This window comes from Triturus cristatus, chromosome 3_1, assembly GCF_964204655.1.
Source record: "Triturus cristatus chromosome 3_1, aTriCri1.1, whole genome shotgun sequence".
Classification (NCBI taxonomy): Eukaryota; Metazoa; Chordata; class Amphibia; order Caudata; family Salamandridae; genus Triturus; species Triturus cristatus.
In genome coordinates this window covers 878,186,257-878,207,902 of record NC_140583.1, presented here as the reverse complement: position 1 = coordinate 878,207,902, position 21,646 = coordinate 878,186,257, and the positions used below count along the sequence as shown (strand labels likewise).

General features: G+C 46.2%; 1 protein-coding gene across 1 annotated transcript in view; it reads left to right on the top strand.

The window, feature by feature from the left end:
* CERS6 (ceramide synthase 6) overlaps positions 1-21,646 on the top strand; it is a 513,016-nt gene that overhangs the window by 452,746 nt on the left and 38,624 nt on the right. The window contains exons 9-10 of the mRNA XM_085646218.1: positions 9,119-9,275; positions 21,320-21,343. Coding sequence (XP_085502344.1) covers positions 9,119-9,275; positions 21,320-21,343 — 181 coding nt within the window. The remainder of the gene's footprint in view (positions 1-9,118; positions 9,276-21,319; positions 21,344-21,646) is intronic.

Below are 21,646 nucleotides of genomic sequence, written 5' to 3'. Positions count from 1 at the left end.
TTCAGGTTCTGTGGGACAGCAATTCTTGGGGGCGGGACCATTGCGAGGGGCAGTGACGAGAGGTAGTGGTGGGCACTCCTACCAGTGTGCATGTTGGTTTGGCCGACTGTCTCAGGACTGCCAATCTGACATGCACACAGAACTGTCTCCAACTCAACTGTGTTGCCGGGTTGTAGACAGCAAGCACAAGCTCCCAGTTTTTCTGGGAGCACAAGTTCCTGATGCTCAGACCAATCCTGATGCTGATTTCAAGCATGAGAGCTGTGTTTGGGTTGGCTTCAGGGGACACTGGGGGACTTGGTGCTGCAGCGAGGACATGGAGTAGAAGAACGTTGGGTGTCAGGTACGTTGTGAAAAATTATTTTCTTTGTTCTCCGTTCACCCCCCAACCTCCCCGTTATCTGTCATACCCCCTCCCCTGCCCCACCATTCCAGCTGCTACTGCACAGTTGGCACTTTATGATCTTAGGCACTATTTTCACTTGAATCTTTAAAATTGCATATCTCCAGTTCTACTGATTGAATTGTTGTTGTTCTCTTTGCACATGAGCAATTCATGGCTTTCGACAAATTCACATCACCCGTGTTTTCTCTACCATGTGGTGTGCCGCCGGGCCATCTCTAAGTCCTACCCTTTTCAACCTCTAAGTTACCCCTCTGGCACGTCTCCGTCTCTTTAAATCTTTTGGGTTCTCAGTTGTATCATATGCCGACGACACCCATATTGTGGTGTCAGTGGGCAGTGACCCTGAGGATACTATTAAGTTCCATAACTGCATGCAATCGATCAGCAGGTGTATGAGCAAAAACTGTCTGAAACTGAACTCTGGTAAAACTGAGGTTCTGCTTTTCGGAAGGAACACCTCCTTTTGGCCCCTCAGCTGGTGACAACAGGAACTAACTAATCTATCCACTCCAGTAACAAAACTTAAAAACGTGGGGACAACAAACCTTTATTTGAAAGTCAGATTAATGCCATTACGTTCTCCTTCTTCTTCACTCTGAAACATCTAAGGAAAGACTTTCCACTTATCCTGCAGGAGTTGCAGAACACTGAAGTATCTGCCCTCCTGCTGTCCAAACTGGACCACTGCAATGCTTTATTTATGAATTTGCAGAAAAGACTTTTAAACAAGCTGCTGACCGTACAAAACCTTAATTGTTGATGATCCCCAAGAATCAATCTGCCTCTTAAGCCCTGAACAAACTTAATTGGCTCCCCATAAAGGGATGCATTGATTTTAAACCACTTTGTATTGCGTTCAAGGCCCTACCTTAGTCTGGCACTGCCTATTTGAAAAGAATCTTGCAGTGTTACACTCCCTCCATGTTTTTACATCCAACTTAAGCATTTAATGTAACTGTTTCCAAAGTCAGAAGATCTAACTCGGACAGCAGAAGATTCATCAGCTGTAATTCCAAGCTTTGGAATACTCTTGCCCCAGATCTTAAGAAAATGACAGGGCTGCTAGCCTTTAGGAAAGGTCTGAAAACATGGCTTTTTAATCTATAGTCTGCTCTTATTCATATTCTTAGTATAGCTCTCTGGGATTAACTCCTCTATAGGCTAGCGTCAAGGCGCCTCTGGGCAGTAGCGCTCTTTATAAATCTGTATTTCAAATCTGGATCTAAAATAATTTATTTGCTTTAGCTCTATTTTTCTAAATTGGTGTTGTCTTTTTTGTGTTGTGTTTCCACTGTATTATTGTTTGAAGTGCGGCATAATTACTTTAATCATTGCCTCTAAATTAAGCCTGACTGCTGTTGTGCCAAGCTACCAGAGGGCTAAGCACAGTTTCATTTGTGGCTGCTTGTGACTTTACCTTGACAGGAATTGTGGTTTCTGCTTTAGTAGGGTTCCACGCCCCTCAACTAGAAACACAATTTCCAACATTAGTGTTCAGTGGGGATATTAGGACTTGTGTTTGTGCAGTGATTTTCTGTTACGCTAAAATCCCGGATAAATATTTTAAGATCATTCAGACTTTCTTGTATATTTTCCTTAATTGGCCTTTTTGCTACTCATTCTACCTGCCTGTGACCATACCTCCAGTAATGGAGTTTGAACTGACCAACATGGATGTCTACACTGTGGCTGATCTTAAAGAGTTCTATAAGGAAAGGAGGCTTCCAGTCAAGAGGAATATCAGGAAACGAACTCCAGAAGTCCCCGAGGGCCTGGGTGGAGACTCACTAAGTACTGGCAACAACAGATCATGGGAATGGAGAGCATGATGTGGAGGAGCAGGGCCTGGATGCAAGCCGTGAGATGCAGCACTCGGGGAAAGGGGATTACTCGTCTTCAGAATTGGAATTCCCTGCAGGAGTGGAAGGTGCGTCTTCAAAAGGCCTGCCCCCAGACGAGTTGACTGACAGGAAGGCAGAGATGGAGTTTAAGTTGCAGATGGCAAAACATAAGATGGAGGAAAATAAACTGACCATGGAGGCAGAGGAGAGAAAATTGGCTCATGAGTGGAGCTTCAGAGATCTGGACATTAGAACTAGGCAAGCAGAGTCCAGTAACAATGGTGTCAGTATACACACACTGTGTCTGAAGGAGGACAACAAAATTAACATAATGAAAGATGTGGAGCCTAGTTATGTGATAAGGATGACATAGCGAAGTAGTTTTCTACCTATGAGGTGGCCCTTAAAATGCACAGGGTCCCAGATGAGTTTTGTGGGGCATCACTCTGGAAACACATGCCTACAGTTGGGATAACTTGCTTACACTGGAGGTATGGGACCAGATGACGTACAGCCCAATAAACACCATCCTTGTTACCAAGTTTTGACTCACTCAAGAAAAGTACCGCATTAGGTTCAGGGATAGGCAAAAGATGCAGAGCCAGTCATGTGGTGCATTCTCTTGATTACACCAGCAACGCACTGAATGGTTGGGCGTGTGGCAGCAAAGTTAATGATTTTACCGGGCTGTTTAATTGGATTATAAGCAAGCACATATTAAATATTTGTTTTACAGAGCTGCTCCTGCACCTAGTTGAAAGCAAGTTCACTGTTCCCAGGAAGTTTGCTAAGGAGGCAAACCTCTGTGTCAGCATTAGAGTATACAAAAAGGTATCTGGGAGGATCACCAGAAGGATAGTTAGGGGTCCCACCAGAAGAAAGAGGGGGGAGAAAAACCTAAAAATAAGGAGTTCTCAAAGGGCCTCCAAACTAATTCCTAAGGGACCAACAGTAACCAGTCTCAAACTGAACCAAAGAAAAAGGGTTTCTTTGACAAGCAGATAGAGAGGTTTGTCACCTAATTTACTGAGTGCTTCAAGTATTAGCATTCCAAAAGAGATACCAAATGTCCCAAGAGGTTGCAGCCGCCCACTGGTGGGCAGACACCTGGGTTGGACATTGTAGCGCTTGGGGAGGAGGTTGTCCCAGTTATCATGGGATAGAGAGCAGTGTACATTAGTGTCCCTAGGTGATAGAGAGATTCTGCCAAAAGCCCATTTACCTTCTGATACTTCTAAGTATAAGCAGTGAGTCACCATCATTGGGCACAGGGTTGAGGCTCTGAGAGACTCAGGAGGCAGTATGGAAACTTTAAAGTGTCAACTAGTGTCCTCATAGCAAGTCATCCCAAATTCATCCCACCAGGTCATAGTCTCAAACAACCGTGGCAGTCACAAACCTATGGTTCTGGTTTCCTTTGAGTAGGGGAGGGGGGTTGGGGTCGGGTTCTTTAAAAGTAGCTGTGAGCCCTGCCATGCCTGTAGATTGTGTGTTGGGCAATGGTCTAGAGCACAATTTATGGAAGTAAGTGTAGCTCAGGTCAAACCTGGAGATGTTAGGCTTGTCTGAATGTGTCTGTAGGACCGCAGGCTCCATGGCTGTCCAAAAGGGGCATCAAGGAAGCCAGTGTTACAGTGACTTCCTACTGGGGATGGCTTTTGATATACCCCTCGCAGGACACCTGTTTCTGGACAAAACCTTGTCCCCCCATTCTATTGGTGCCAAATGAAGAGAGCCTCAGACATGGTCTGCGGGTGCTGTACAGCTGCCAGGCCAGCAGGAAAGCAGGGGAGAAACTGAAGGCTCCCCTGGTTTCTTTGGCTGTTGTTGGCAAACTCTTTGAAGCGGTGGGCTTTGACATTGTTGGTCCCTTTGACCCCAAGACAGCCTTGGGCAAAAGGTTCATCCTGGTCTTGGTAGACCATGCCACACGGTACCCAGAAGCCATCCGACTAAGGTTGATGATTGTACCTGTGGTGGCTAGGGCCCTGATGGGAATTTCTACTTGTGTGGTGTTCCCTAAGGAGGTAGTGTCTGATAGAGGCGGCTGAAGTCCATATAGGATAAGAGTAGGGTAACCTACAAGCTCTCCACACCTTACCACCCTCAAACCAATGGGCTTGTTGAGGGTTTCAACAAGACCTTGAAGGGTATGATATTCGGCTAGCCTGAACCCAGGGGGCTGTAGTGAGGTGTCCTCTTGCTGTTCGCCTAAAGGGAGGTAGCGCAGAAGGGCATTGGGTTTAGCTGATTAAACTGCTCTGTGGTCACTCTGTTAAGGGGCCTCTCAGCCTTGTGAGAGAGGGTGTGAGGCTAGCTCCCCAGAAACCCCCTCAGAATGTACCCGGCTATGTGCTGACTGTCAGTAACCATATGCAACACTTTTGGAAAAAGGCTAAGGACAATATTGAGGCCAGTCAAGACATAATGAAATCTAGTAGGACCAAAAGGCCACTGGTTTATTTTGGACCTGGCCAGAAGGTGAGTGTCATGGAACCTGTGGAGCCCTGAGCTTTCCAAGATCATTCAACAGGTCCATGTGAGATGAAGGAGCAGAAGGGTAATGCCACCTACCTGGTGGATCTCAAGTCCTCTAGAAACCCCTTAAGGTTTCTCCACATAAACTTCCTCAAACAAGACTTTATGAGGTCTGAAGTCATCATGCTCTTGGTGACAGATGACAGAGTGGAAGATGAAATTGAATCTCTCCCTGACCTATCTACCCAGGAGCACGATGGGTTAGTAGAGGGTGTTAACCCCTCCCCTTCTCTGAACCCAGAACAGCAGAATGACACTTTCCAGGTACTTGGGCAGTTTTCTTCTCTGTTCTCCCTCACCCCTGGATATACACATGTGTTTGCCCACAACATGGATGCTGGAGACAGTATGCCATTTAGGAACAAAATATACAGGCTGTGGGACAAGGTAAGATCTAGCATCAAGAAAAAGGCCTCCAAAATGCTGACATTAGTCATGATTGAGCCCTACAACAGACCCTCGTCCAGCTAAGTGTTGCTCGTACTCGAGGCTGCCCCACAGAGCACCACCCTAGAACTTAGGTTTTGTATGGACACTAAGGACTCCATTCTGTCGCTAAGACTGACACCCACCCCATCCCCAAGCTGATGTCCTCATAAACAGACTGTGTGCTGTCAAGTTCCTCATTACCTTTGATCTCACCTCGGTGTACTGGCAGATTGCTCTTACTTAGGGTGCAAAGGAGAGGTCTGCATTCTTGACCCCAGAGGCCACTTCCTTATCAGGGTGATCCCCTTCATTTTAAAGAATGCCCTCGCTACCTTTCAGACATTGATGAACAGGGTCCTGGCTGGGAAGGAGGCATTCTGTGCTGCCTACCTAGATGACATATCTGTCTATAGCTCCAGCTGGGAGGAACAGCTGTGCCACCTCCAGCTGGTAGTTCAGGCCCTGCAGCAGGCAGGCCTGTCTATCAAGGCCAGTAACTACCAGATAGAGCAGGGTACTGTGGTATATCTGGGCCACATGGTGGGCAGGGGCAAGGTGCAGCCCTCTAGGCCAAGATTGAGACTATCATAGCCTGGTTACACCCCAAAAGACAGACTTAGGTGAGTCCCTTCCTGGGTATCACTGAATATTACATGAGGTCTGTTAAGGGTTATGGCACCATTGTTATCCTGTTTACTGAGCTGACTTAAAAGAAGCAGCCCAAGAAGGTGATTTGGACAGAAGCCTATCAGAAAGCCTTTCACTCTGTCAGGGGAGCAATGTCTGCGGCGCCTGTACTCAAGACTACTAATTTCTCCAAGGAGTTCCTTGTGCAGACAGAAGATTCAGAGCATGGTGTAGGGGCTGTCTTAGCACAGTTAAATGAGGAGGACCTATAGCAACCTGTAGCTTTAGTAGGAGGTTACTTCCCCAGGAACAGAGGTAGAGTGCAATTGAGAGGAGGCCTTTGCTATGGTCTGGTCATAGAAGAAGCTGAGACCATACCTCTTCGGTACTCATGTCCAGATTCAGAGAGACCACAGGCCTCTCACATGCCTTATGCAAATGAGGAGTAAGAATCCCAAGATGTTGAGGGGGTCCATCTCCCTACAGGTAATTGACTTTTTGATGGAACACCGTCCTTGGGCAGACCATGCCTGTGTTGATGGTCTCTCTAGGTCCTTCTGCCTTAATGAGGTGAATTCCCAGAAGGTTGGGTAGTTCTCCCCACTTTCAGGTGGGGAGTACACATGTTAGACCTGTCTTCCTTAGGGTTGTCTTCCCCCAGACTTTTGGCCTTACTCCTACATTTTTGCTGATCTTGTTTTTTGTTGGCCTTAGGACTCAGTGCACCTTACCACTGCTAAGCATTGCTAAAGTGTGTGTGCTCTCTCCTTTAAACATGGTGAAATTGGCCGATACACAATCGCCACATTTAATTTACTTGCAAGTCCGTAGTAAAGTAGTACTACCTGTACCCAGGGCCTCTAAATTAAATGCTACTAGTGGGCCTGCAGCACTGATTGTGGCACCCACTTAAGTAGCCTTTTATATAGGTCTCAGGCCTGCGACTGCCACCTGCATACATTTTTAAACTTCTATTTTTGCCAGGTCTAAACCTTCCATTTTAATACATATAAGTTAACCCAGGGTAGGTTCTAAACAGCCCATAGGGCAGGGTGCAGTGTATTTAAAAATTAGGACATGTACTTTTAACTTTTACATGTCCTGGTTTTGAAAATCTCTTAAATTCGTTTTCAGTACTGCAAGACCTACCTCTCCCATAGGATAAAATTGGATTACCGTATTAAATTTAAAAAGTCCTAACTTTCAATTTGGAGCAAGAACGAATGTTGAGTTTGGCATTTAAAGAATTTTAATTTAAAACCCTCCTTAATTGTATAGTCGGAGTTTAAGTCAGAATTCAGAAAATGCCACTTTTAGAAAGTTGTCATTCTACTGCTGCCAGTAGTTGGTGCCTGCTGGCTGTATCCTGAGTCACATGACTAGGTGCAGCTGGCAGTTGGTCTTTGTGTATTGTTCCCAGACAGTGGGACAGAGCGTAATCACATGTTGGCAGGATGGGCCATCTCTGACTTGAGGGGGAGGGGCTATCTTCTAGCATACTTGCACATTACATAGGCTCTGAGCACACTCACAGAGGTTTTGACATTAGTCTTTTGTGACACCAGGCAAGCTGGTGCCTAGACAGGGAGGCAGGAAAGTTCATGACTCTCTGGGGGTGGAAACCTCCAGAACCTTCTTCTACTTTAAAATTGGCACTAGGTATAAATGATAGACCCTCATATCCAACTCTTCAGTATGCCTCTGGATTTGTGAAAGGCTTAGAAGACTTCTGTGGTGCTCTACGAGAAGGGCTACTCTGTTTGTTGCCCTGCTGCTTTAATGAAAGGACTGGACCTGCATCTTGAACCCACGACCATCAGAGTGACTCCGAGGATAGTTGACTGGCCTCCTGGTCAGACCTCAGGGACAGATAAGGCTCCAACCACCTTTAACCCATCACCTGAACTTTTCCGGCTGCAGTTCCACCCCAGTCCTAAATCCTTGAATTGGGCCTGAAGGTGTTCTGTCAACCCAGCTGTTGTTCTGTAAGCAGAACCTACGCAGCTTGATGCTTCTCTGCACAGCTGCTTCAGAACTGCAGCAGCACAACACATTCTTGGAACCGCAGCTGCGCAATGCATCCTCAGCGCAGTCCTTTACATCGCAAGCCCCTCATCTAAGGCATTCCCAATGACATCACAGGGCTCAGCATTGCAGCCCCGCAGCTTCTTTGTAACCGCACTGGTTAGACACTGGATCTTGCAGTGCTCCACAAACCAGGATTTAAGGTGCTTTGGTCAGCGGGCCTACCTTGGTCCTTGTATCCGACCCATGCTCTATCAGGTCTGCCTGAACTTGTGACTTTGTCCCAGTCCGGCACGATCAGATAAGCACAGTTGGCTTTTTGTGCTTGTAGGTGTTATTTTCACTTGAATCTTTCAAATTACATATCTCGGGTTCAACTGATTTGATTTTTGTCATTTTGGTGTCAAATAATTTATAAAGTTTCACTCTATTATCCTAAACTGGTGTGGGATGTTTCTTGTGTTGTGTTTCCACTTTATTACTGCTTGAACTTGTGCATAAATACCTTACTCTACGTTAAGCCTAACTGCTTTCGTGCCATCCTGGCAAAGGGTTAAGCACAAGTTAATATGGGGTTGCTTGTGACTTCACCCTGTCAGGAATTGTGGTTTCTGCTGGAGAAGGGTTCCACTCCCCTCAACCAGTAACACAATTTCCAACAAATGTGACCTGAGGCTTTATTGGGTTCTTTCGAAGATTGTGCTGAGGTGATTTCACCTGAGCCAAAAAGAAAATTAGTTATAGATCAAAAGCCTGCTTGGGGCATAGTAACATTTTAATTAAAAAAAGATCGTAACCCAGAAATTATGCACTTGTTCATCATAGTACATTATGCTTGTATTCCGCGAAGCCAGAGGAATCCAATAATATGTATGTCTAAATTATATTTGTAAACATGTTTAACTGTTGTACTATCTCAGTAGCACAAGCAATGGATGATCAAATACAAAAACAATACAAAGTGAATATTTGTAGAGAAGATATAACACCCGAAACTAAGATTATGCAGGATACAGTGTAGGAGTTGACCTATGAAAAACATTTGTAAATTCAATACACTTCCGCTGTCACCCTGTTCAACTGATATTCTAGAACGCCTTCACAGAATAAATGAAATCCTGACAAAGAAATCCACTAATCCGAGACTTTAAAAAATATGAAAGCTACATTTTCGAATGTTATTTAACGATGGTGTGATTTTGAATTGTGTGTATCAACTGAACCTAATAATTGTGTTTTTTCTTTTCATCAGGGTATTAAACACTACTTTATTTGAAAGTTGGGAAATTGTTGGCCCATATCCTTCGTGGTGGGTCTTTAACTTCTTACTCTTACTACTTCAAGTTTTGCACTCCTTTTGGTCATATCTCCTTATCAAGATGGCCTGTAAAGCTATTTCAAAAGGCAGGGTAAGAAAAAATGTGTTCACTGTTGGCTGTCAAAATATGTACTTTTATATTTGTCTAATTGTTTAAAAATGTTGTTTTACAAATCGTACTTTACTAAAAATGTGTGTTAGAAAGGAGTAGGGTTGTTTTCCGCATTATTTTATGGAATATTTTCAAATCTAAAGCTACATTTTCAAAGTTTAAAATGTAAAACAAGCATTGGAAAAGCCAACGGGGCTGGACTTTAGACTTCGCCATTACCTTTTTTATTTGCTGCTACACCTGAACGAATGCATCATGAAAAATGCTCTTGTATGTATGACAATTTTGCAATAGGTTTTCTGTTAAAGAAATCCCATTCTTCGATGGCTGCTGATGCACAAGCACACCTAGGCGTTATTTTGCATGGTATTGGTAGCTATTTTCCTATTTTTTATTTATTGTTCTGACATAGTAGCTGGCAATGTTAGGCATGTGAATGAAAACTAAGAAAGTGAAAAATAAAGTTTGCACCAGAACGGAGACGACTTTAGTAGTTTGCATGCTGTCTATGATTTTAGCAGATTTTGAATGCTCCCTCCTAGTTACTGGTTATTGAAAAGTCAAGAAGATATCAGCTATTCTTTCTCCAGTGTGTGTTTAAGAAGAAAAGTTTGAGTTTTTCAGATGGTTGTGCAATGTGCATGACGTATGATTGGATCATGTCTAATGGCTCTTACTCTGGCCCCAGAAAGCAGTAAACCATGTCTTTGAATGTGTTTGGATACACTTTTTTTAAATTTCGGGAATGTAAAGCAAGTGTGTTGTAATTGCGTTTTTTTTTTACAGTTTGCAGGTGTCTTAGGTTTATGGCAGAGATGGGCGATAGGTAGTTAAGGGCTGTGCGTTGTTTCAAATCACGTCAGTGACTTATTCAAATCCCCCTCTCATGAAACACAGTCATTAATTGATAGTTTGGGATTAATACAGAGACAACTCCCGCCTGCGCTTAGAACCTTACCGACCCAGATGATAGTTCACAAAAAAATGAAAACATGGTTTTTCACAGGCAGTCTCATATGTTTTCTTTTGTCAGGTTTCAGCACCTAGGAGCCCATTCTCCTGGGCATTAGTTGCCCTCTCTAATTCAAGTTTACATTACATTACATTAATATGGAGGCAGCCTAGGGGTTTTACATGTTTACTCCTGACCGCACAGAATATTCTTGGCTACATGAAACAGGCTGTATGGGGTTTCCTTTGAAGAACATGAGTTAATACGATTTTTTTTAATTTGTACGTCACTTCATACAGCATACTATGTGGAATGGGAGGGCTTTGATGTATGGGTGGGGTGTACAGAGGAAGAGCGAGTAGAGGGAGGACACTCAAAAGAGTGTGAGGGGGACATGCATAACATTTGTGATATAGGAAGCAGTGTCTAATTCGAGCCGGTGGTTGCAGGTAGGGCCTCTGGCACTTTTCAGATGCCGGCACTTATGTTTCCTAATCAGATTTTTACCCAGAGTAAGAGACAGAAAAACACAAAAGGGGTAAGAAAGATAAAGAGAAATATGGAAAAACAGTGACAAAGGGAGAAAGTACAGATCAAAAGAACCTGCAAGAATGAGACAAGGGGGCAGGGAGTGTCTGTCGGTCAATGATAGTGACATGACCATACAGCCTTGGTATTCAGCACCGCTGACATTTGTAGTGCCGGCTGCAAGCTTCTGAGAAACCTTCGAGCCCCGGCACTTATTGTTTAACAAATGAAGCACTGAGATGAATTGTATATGAGCGCCCCGTTATTGCTTCTGGTTTTGCTGAAGAAGAAATATAACCATATTGCCATGATTTCTTATGAAGGTGTATTATTTCACAATTGTGGGGGTTTTTGAACTGCAAGATATTGCAAGCAATACTAAATACTTGCTCCAGTCTTAGAATCAGGCAACTGCCTGGACCCGCTTCACCTCATTCCCCTTTTATTTGCCTCTATTGTCTCAGTGAATGAGAAAGCCAGTTCAAGTAAGAAGCCATAACCAAAGGAAGTGTTGTATTATGCCCCCCTCAGAAGGCATCCCCACACAAATGTGTTCATATAGAGACTTCTAGCTGCTTATTCCTTACCTTAGAATTATCCCCAGGCATCAGACTGTATCTGGAAATTTTAAGTGAGCAGTACCCCTGCACACCGGTAGGTGGTGCATTCAGCTCTGCATGACATCTGCGTTGTCTGTGCCGGATGGGACGTGTATGGTGCCTATATAGCCGTCACCCCAGTGTGCTCACATCAGTTCTTTTCTTTCTGCACGTGTCAGAGCAGATCCAGAGCGAGCTACAATCATTCGCTTTTTGACGGTCTTTATGTCCAAACTTTTTTGACACTTGCATCCTGGTGTGACAGGTATGTCAACTAGGAACGTTGGATTCAAGCCCTCCAGTGCTTGGCACTGACAAAATTTGGCAACGGACCCACACTTCGTCTGTCTTTTGTGCCTCAAGTGTGACCACTACACCAAGACCAGATTGTCATGCCGTACACCCAAAGGCCTTAAGGGAGCGATCCCTCAAACTCCTTGCCGCTCAATCTGCAACGCTGTAATGGTCTTGATCCCGGTCAAGAGGAGGGTCCCGGGATTGGTCATGGAGTCATCAATCTTCATCGCAGTCAAAGTCGTCCCATTCTGTCCTGTCTCTGCTGGAGTGCCTTCGGGCCCTGCAGGTTTGGGAGGGGCCCCTACTGGTCTTCTTCTGGCGGGTTCACCCTCAACGCCAGTTAGAACCCTTGGATCCACAGATGGATCTGGACCGGGGCTGGTCTAGACACCTCAACTTTCTCCGCCACCGACCCAGCTGCCGACACTACTGATGCCTCCAGTGGTGAGTCCCCGGCTCCGACACAGAGCCGGATGGGCGTTGTTCAATGCCGACTCCGGCGCCGACTGGAGCCATTCCCTCCAGGCCAGTGCCAGAGCCCTATTCCTATGGGCTTGGACCTGGGGAAGATTGGGAGGGGCCTCTGGACTCTTATGATTACCAGTCCCTCGACCCAAATGAGGGCAATTGGTGTGAGGATTTGGCAGAGGGCAGTGGACTGGATACCTCCCCAGATACTGGTTTTGTCTTTCCTCCTATAGTAGCTATGGAGGGAGGGAGCCTTATTTGCTATAGTGAGAAAGAGGGGCGCCAAGGTCCTCCACCTTAAGCTGCCCTTAATAGCAGTCAAGACTAATGTCTTGATGGATGTACTTCATCCGGGGGTCACTCCTTTGGAACTGCTTCTCCCATTTAATGAAGCCCTCAAGTACATCCTGCGTGGGGCCTGGTGCAAGCCCTTCACAGGGGCGCCTGTGAACAGAACAATTGCCTGCCACCATTACCCCATCCCAGGGGACCCCAATTTCCTCACCCAACCCCAGAGAACTTAATGGTCCAAGTCTCTACCTAGGAGTAAATCCTGGTGCATTAGCTTGCCTCCCTACCAGATATGGAATCCAAAAGACTGGGCAGCTTGGGCAAGATAATGTTTTCTTCCACCAGCCTGGCACTGTGGTCAGTGAACACCATGTGCATTTTGGGGTGTTTCTCCCAATCGCTCTGGAATTCGGTTGAGCAGGTGTTGCCTATGGTCCCAGAGGAGGCCCAGACCATGCTCTCCCAAGCTATGGCTAACAGGAGAGATGCAGCTAAGTTAAAAAACCAACTGACTCACTAGGCAAAGCAGTTTCTTCGTCTGTGGCCTCGCAGTGCCACGCCTGGCTGAGGACAACTGGCTTTTCAGGGGATGTCCAGGCTTCACTTATGGACATGCCGTTTGATGCCCCAGTCCACCTTTCCCTCCTTTCATTACCATTTAAGGGGCTTCCAGCCACATCTCTACTCGCCAAGCCACCATGGCGCCCAAGCTTCCCATCCCATGCATGGCCAGGGACTCTGTACCCACAGATGCAGGGGCCAAGCAGCCAGAGCTTATGCCAGTCCACCTCTCCCCCGGGAGCTGCAGCCCTCAAGCCACTTTAGTTTGTCCTCCAGCCATCATGGGAAATCAGTGGGAGGCAGAATACGCCATCACCTGCTCCACTGGAGGTCAATACTATCCAAATGCCAGGTTCTGTAAATTGTCCAACAGTGCTACTCCCTCCCCATCATGACCACCTCTTTACTCATGCCAACCACTTACTACAGGTTGACGGAGGACCATCTTTCCTTACTCCACCAGGAAGTGGCTGCTCTCTTGGCCAAGGGAACCATAGTGAGGGTGCCAACAGCAGAAGTAGTTAGTGGTGGCTATTCCCACTACTTTCTGGTGCCCAAGAAGGACGGAGGTCTTTGTCCTATGGTAGACCTGCTCCCTCTCAATTTCTTCCTGAAAAAGGAGAAATTCAAAATGCTAATACTAGCTGAAGTCCTGTCTGCCGGGAAAGGTTGCTTTGGACTTAAGGGACTGTTAGAAATCTGATTTCTGGTTGGCTAAGGCTTGCGCCAAAGCCAAGTAGAAACCACCACTCTAGTCAGGGCAAGGGAGTTACACACTGATGATAACCCATGCTCACCCCCTTAGTAGCTTGGCACGAGCAGTCAGGCTTATCCCAGAGGCAATATGTAAAGCGTTTGCGCAACACACACACAGTAGCAACACACTAGGCACACTACAAAAGAAACTCCACACAAGGTTATATAAAAAATAGCCTTTGTATTATCATAATCACATTAGAAACATAATCACACAATTACACTGTGCCAACTGGCACTGGCAATATTCACAGGGGACTATATGCAGGACCAGGCCAATCGGGCCATGGTCAGAACTAACAGAACAGGTAAGTAAATCTAAAACACAACCAGTAACTAATGACCTCGGGATTATCACATTAGGCATAAAACACATTAGGCCCAAACCTTATTAGAATAAACACATTATGCAACCACCTCCTAAGATAAACATATTAGGCAGGGACTCAGTAGTGCACCACAGTGACACTACTATTATTATTATAATTAGTCCGATTTGTAACGCGCATGGCTGCCCCAGCTACGGGGCCTCCCAGCGTGACCCCCAACCGAGACAAGCGCCCAGGAGACAGAAGCAAGATGTTAGCTAAAGAGATGTTAATTTAACAGAGCCAGAGAAAAAAAGCCAGGTCTTTATGGCTTTACGAATGGCCAGGTGCTTCTGAATTACTCTGATAGAGACAGGCAGAGAGTTCCAGAGTTTGGCCGCCAGGTTCCGAAATGAACGGCCGCCTGCTCTAGCTTTAGAGACACGGGGAATACTACAAGGTGCATACATCACCTTAGGGCCTTGCGCCCTTTCCACCATCACATAGAGTACCCCAGGCCAACTGGCCTCTCACTGCGGCTCAAATGCCCTATGTCCCGCAAAGTCAGGGCTTAATCCTAGGACCTTCCCACTGGCCCTCTTGCTGCCTATGCAGCTAAAGCAAAGTGCGCACCTCATTGGGGCATGGGGTGCACTCACCCCCTTTCTCACCTAGGCAAAATGGCACTGGCACTACTGTGCCTGGTGAGCCCCACTCTGGGGCTCTGTAAATAACTTTGCCCCATGTTGCAGCTGCCCGCTATGGCGGCGCAGCTGAGGGAACCAAACAAGCACTGGGACTACGGGGCCCCCAGGGAGCACCGACGCGGCTCCAGGCACCGACAATGTTCCTTGGTGTAGCCAAGATTGCCCCCAAATTTGCAGCTGCCCACTGTCAGGCGCTGTAGCAGCAACGGGCACCGACAATGTTCCCCGACTGGCACTAGCAATGCCTGTGTGAGCCCCCCTGGGCTCTTTAACATAAAAAAAAGAAACGCTGCCTCCCGATCGGCCCCACTCACCGTGACCTTGCAGGCTTCTCTCCACTCCTCCGGGCTTCAGAGGCACGCGGGGCTCTCCTCACCACAATGGAGCTCCGCCTTGCCTCTAGTGCTGTGCTGTCTGTCTCCTTTCGCCCGGTCCCCCTTCCTGGGACCGGGACTTCGGTGGGACGCCCACGATGCTCTGGGCGGCTGTGGCTGGAGTCGGACACGGAGCGCGCTCTCCATCTGCTCGTCTCGCCCGACTTCCGGCTCTTTCTGCTTCCGACCTTGCAGGTCGGCCCGCCCAAGATCAGGCTTTCAGGATGCCTGACTTCCTGTTTCGCCGCCTGATCGCGGCAGCCGGCGGCTTCTCTGTTCTCGTGGCAATATCGGGTAGGCTCCCGTTGGAAATAAACCACAATGCGGGGTAGGCTCCAGTAGGCACACAAAAACATTGGCAATGCGGGGTGGGCACCTGCTCTTTTTCAGCAGCGACAGTGCTGGGTGGGCTCCCGCTCTGCTGCAGAAGCGCCAAAAATGCTGGGGAATCCCACATCACAGCCCAGTGCTGCAGATCAAACACACAAGCGCTCTCCTCAGCAGTAGGAAGATAGCGCTCCATGAGACGCTAAGTCCAAGGCAAAGGTCAGGGGGCACAAGGCTGGGCTCAAGCAGGAGAGCACACAGGGCCGGGCTCAAGCAGGAGAGCACACAGGGACCTCCAGCAGGGGGGGGGCAGTCCTTTGTGGCAGTTCCTCCTGGAGCCCAGCAGCAGCCCCCAGCATCAGAACAAGCACAGGAACTAGCTAAAAATCATGGGGTCACAGCTCCTACACTTATACTCCATTTCCCTTTGTCTGCGTCAGCACAGGGCTTGTGGGTACCAGATGCAACTGGCTCAGGGGGGGTTGGAGCACTCTGTTGACAGGGCTCCTCTCCTCCATTGTTAGGTGGGGGCTCGTCATCAGACACACCACAGGGGGGTGGAGCCAGCATTCACTAGGGCAGACACAATTCTATTCAGGGACCAGGGACTTCTACTCCCACCACTCCAAATGCAGATGTCCCATTCAGCCTAGCGCTGACTCACCCTGCCCCTCCTGGAGCCACACACACCTCACCAGCCCCTGTCACTCACAAGCCAGATGTGCAATTCACATCAGGCAGGCAGACACATAGCCCACAAAAAATGCCAACTTCTAAAAGTGTCATTTGTAAAATAGTTATAATAAATCTGCGCACACCATTGCGTAGCATTTATTATCACTATTCCAAACTTACCAAACTTGACAACGCTGCACCTCTCATATCAGGAATTACCACTGAAACACTTATCATGGAATCCCCAATGCATTCCTATGGGAGGGCAGCCCCACAGTTGTGAGAAACCAAAATGGCTGTTTGTCACTACCAGGATATGTCACACACTTAAGGTACATGTCCTATCTTTTACCTACAATGCACCCTGCCTAATGGGCTAGCTAGGGCCTACCTTAGGGGTGACTGACATGCAGTAAAAGGGGGGTCACGGACATGGCACACACTTTAGGTGCCACGTCATAGCGGCAGTAACACTGCGTACACAGGCCCTGCAATAGCAGAGGCCTGGGATAGGTTTGAAAGGCTACTTTGGTGGGTGGCGCAATCAGCGCTGCAAGCCCACCAGTAGCATTTAATTTACCAGCCCTGGGTATGAGATACCACTTTACAAGGGACTGACAGGTAAATTAAATAGGCCAAACAGGTGTAGACCAATCTTACCATATTTAACACAGAGAGCACACGGACTTTACACTGGACAGCAGTGCTAAAGTGCCCAGAGTCCTAGAACCACCAACACCATGTCAGAAAAAAGGCTAGGAGAAAGGCAGAAAGTTTAGAGATGACCCTGCAAAAAGGGCCAAGTCCAACAGGGACGAATACTTACACATTCCCATCCTGCCTGTCCACAGACATTACCTGCAGTTCACGATAGGCTACGAGCACCTTCAGTTCACATTGCTCCCTTTTGGCCATACCAACTCTGCTCAGGTGTTCATCGAGGTGATGGCGGTGGTTGCAGATCATCTGCTGAGATTAGAGATGCCAGCCTGCATCCATCTCGATGACTGGCTGTTGCAGGCAAACTCACCCCAGGTGGTCGTCTCCCACCTCCAGACTACGGCAGAGCTGCTGTTGGGTTTCACTATAAATGTGCCGAAGTCATATCTGACCCCTTATCAGATGCTCCCTTTCATCAGATCTGTTCTGGACACAGTGCAGTTTCAGGATCATCCTCGCAAATTGTGAGTCAGGGATATTCAGGCTATGATACTGATGTTTCAGCCTCTATCATGGGTTTCTGTGAGACTGACTGAGACTGCTGGGCATCCTGGTCTATTGCATCCTGCTTGTGACACATGCCCTCTGGCAATGTGGGCTCTACAGCGGGACCTGGTGTTTAGGTGGGCACAGAATTAGGGGAATATCTCCTACATGGGCAGATCTCGGATGGCACTTCAAAAGATCTGCAGTAATGGTTAATGAACCACTATTTGGTGTGCGGCAGACCCCTCTACCTTCCGCAACCAGATATGACAGTGGTGACAGATGCGTCACTCCTGGGATGGGTTGGTCATCTGAAAGAGTTGGAGATCAGAATCCTCTGGTCTCCAGTGGAATCCAGATTCTACATCAACCTCTTGGACATGTGAGCAATCCGACTGTCATTGAAAGTCTTTTGACCCTCCATCAAGGAAAGGCTGGTGCAGGTGTTCACTGGTAACACCACCCCCATGTGATACTGCAACAAACAAGGTTGGGGTGGGTTCATGGACACCTTGTCAAGAGTCCCTGTGCCTCTAGACATGGCTGGAACAACAGGGCACATCCCTGGTGGTTCAAAACCTTGCAGGCTATCGAAATGCCATGGCAGACAAACTCAGACAAAGATGCCTAGAGGATAACAAATGATGTGTCCACCCAGAGGTAGTTCAAGGTTTCTTTCAGCAGTGGGGAGAGCCTTGGTTAGATCTGTTCACCATCACTGTGAACATGCAATGTCAGCAGTTTTTCACGCTGGAGTGTCAGAGATGTCTCTCGCTCAGAGACTCTTTTCATTTCGAGTGGAACTTAGGCCTCTTGTACACCTTTCTGTCTATACCACTCCTGCCCAGAGTTGTCAAGAAAATCAGGAACGACTGGGCCCAAGATGCCCTTGTGGTTCCGAACTGGTCTTGGAGAGTTTGGTATTCCGAGCAATTGAGCATTGCATAGCTGTTAGTCCTCCGATTATGCTGCCTCTTCAGCAGGATCTTCTGTCACAGTAACAGGGGAGGGTTTTCCTCCCGAACCTGTCAATCCTCTGCCTTCATGGGTTGAGATTTAGCAGCAATAGCTGACAGGCTTTGACCTTCCACCCGAAGTCTGGGATGTTATCTTGGCAGCTTGGCGTACCTCCACCAAGACTGTATAAGCCGGCTGTTTTAATACATTTGTGGCATGGTTTGATGAGAAACAGGTTGATCCCCTATCTGCTTCTGTTTCTCAGGTTGCTTTGCTTATTCCAATTCTGGCCCAACAGGGCTCTGCATTGGGCATTTTGAACGGTTAGTATCTGCCATCTCTGCTTTTCTGCGGCTGCAAGATCAGCCTTCTCTTGTCAAGTCGCCTATTGTACATAGGTTCCTTAAAGGCCTACAGCCTCCCTTTGTTATGCCTCAAAGGGACCTTAACTTTGTTCTTACTTTGTGCACCCACTTTAAGCCGTTCCATGCATGCCCTCATAGGCTGCTCACCATCAAGACAGACTTTCTGATGACAATTGCATCTTCCTGTAGGGTCATCAAGCTACAGGCACTCTCCTCTCAGCCTCCCTACATTCTGGTCCTTCGGATTCAAGCATCCTTGTTGCTGAAGGTACCCACCCTGTCAGGGATAGATTCCTTCAGCCCTGACAAAAGCCCCAGATCCGTTTGGGCTCCTAGAGTGGACTGACACATGTTGGCATAAATACAGGAGGTTAAATTCAACAATTATATGCAATAAAAAACCTTAGAACAAGTTTTATTTATACCCCAGGTACCTGATGAATAAAGGAAACCTTTGGGTATACCTGTAGGTATTTATAATAGCAAAGGTTTCACCTGTATCCCTGGTTATCCAGTTAGATTTAATTTAAGAACTTCCATTTCAGTCTTTGGTTGAGTCTTCCCTGGTGGTATCATCCTACCAGGGTGTGGATAGATGCTGATGATGAAGCATGTCACGATAAGTGAGGGAGGCGTCTACTCCAATATCTTTGGGTATTCCAGAGGTTATCTTTGGGACCCATTCTGATAAATTGTCATTGAACGGACTCCCCAAAAACACTTTAAACATTCCAGATACCCTTTGTGTTTGTCCAATAAATGTCTTGACTGCCTCTCCTTGTTGCTGTTGGGTACAGGAAAGGTGCAGATGAGAGTGCAGTGAGATGTGCAAGCAGGAGAGGTGGTGGCAGCTGGGAGGCAAGAAAATGCTCCAGTGCCAGTGGGAGGAGTAGTTGTGCCAGGAACAGCCGGAGATCAGTGTGCTCAATCCAGACAATGTCTAGACTACTTCATCACAATGGTTTCCAACACTAACACTAGGGGCGCTGTTTAAAATAAATGAAAACGTTTGGGTAGAAGCTCTTAGAAGCTACCAAAACCTCTTTAGAAATTAATATATAAAAATGGTATACAACAAATTGTGAAGAGGGGACAAGAAAGGGGAGCAAAACCAGTGGGGTCAGAGGACCAAGTGGAGCAGTAAGGACGGGAGCAAGCAAACACATGGATCTCTGTGGAATGCTAAATGGCAATTAAAAAAGTGTTGCCAAAAGCTAACAGTAGTCCTGAAACGTTAACAGTAGAAGGATACACCTCTTCCAATTACCACACTGTAAGACTAAATTGCTCCTGGGTAGGACTAATACATGAATGGTGAGGAAAGCAATAACATTTAGGTTAGACAAGTTATTTAGACAACCCAATATCCATGATGAGCAAGGCGCTGATCCGAAGCCCACACTGACTATATATTGTATATTGTTGGCAATAGGTCTAAAGACTGCTGGAGCTTGCTGTAGTAGACACCTAAAAATGACAGCTATCCATTGCAAGATATTGAAATCAAACTGTGTCAAATATGCTCAAAAGTCAAGCTGTCTCAACATCTACAACAATATTCCCGGAGAGACTAGGACAAGGCAATGTGTTTGAAGCACAATGAGCCCAATTGGGACCGAAATCTTCAGCAGAAGGGAGTGCTGTGAGAACCACAAAAATTCAAACCAAGGCCTCATTAAAAGTTGGATGTCATGAGGAGGGCACATACAATGATATATGCAGACAGAAGGAAAGCTCTTGGTGCTGGTGCCCTAGGTTTCCCTTTGAGCTACACACCTCTGCACACATGCGAGTTGTAATTGTTCAGCCTGTTAATATCCATTAGGCATGCAGCTTATAAAGAGCCCTCTTGAGCAGACAGAAAAGCTGTTAATGAGCTGTTAAGAAAGCTGATGGTAAAAAGGAACAGGGACTAGAAGGAGAGCAAGGGCATCAAACTGAAAGCAAGTTTTTTTTGCAATGACTTCATGTTCACACTGCTATCATCAAAACTTTTCTGTGAAGAACTCTCCATTTTAACTCTGCAGTGCCCCTGAAATCAAAGCCTGCCCTGCTGCAGCCATCCTCATGCTCCTTTTTCTTTGCTTTGTATTGCAAATATTTCAGTGCCCTGATAGACTTGGTGGCCCCTGCAATTATATATATATATATATATATATATATATATATATATATATATATATATATATATATATATATATATATATATATATATATAGATAAGAGAGGGAGAACATTTTGTGGTACAGCATCTCATAGGTTAACCATTCTGTGAGTGTCATTGTAGTTATATCCTGTGTTATATCCTGCTTTACATGTATAGATTTTTGCAATTTCCAATACTTTTCACACAAATAAAAAATGAATAAACAATTACCGAGATAATATTGCAATTGCATTGCTAATTTCCTTGTCACCGTTAGTAGTGGGAAAAAACTTGTGTGTGTGCATTGTATCACCTGTTACATAGCATGTATAGAAAAAAGTAGGTAAGGCAGCTTCATTCCAATAGCATCAGAAATATGTCCGATGATATATGTGGGCAGAAGTAGGAAATTAGCTTTTCAGACTAGCCCATACAATTTGGAATCCATGTTATGTTGCGGTTTCTTATTCTATTTGTCTATGCTTTTCCTTGTGCCAACATGGAAGACTGGGAAGTGGAATCCTTTGCACGTAAGTTTCACTGAAAATATTGCATGACACATTCTTGTATATTAACAGTAGACTAATCGTCAATAAAGTAGCTTTTGTAAAGTTTGTGCCTTAAGATTATTAAATTGTAACATTTATTAACAGCGGACACGTTTTCTGCGACGGCTCATATAGGCTGTATGCCAAAATTTCGTTAACAAAAATAGTCTTTGAAAGAAATATTGTGTCCTAAATGTCTGTTACAAACAGTATTGCTAAATTAGGTGTAGATATTTTATTGCTAACTTTAAAAAGGTGATATTTATGTAAACAATATTTAGGACA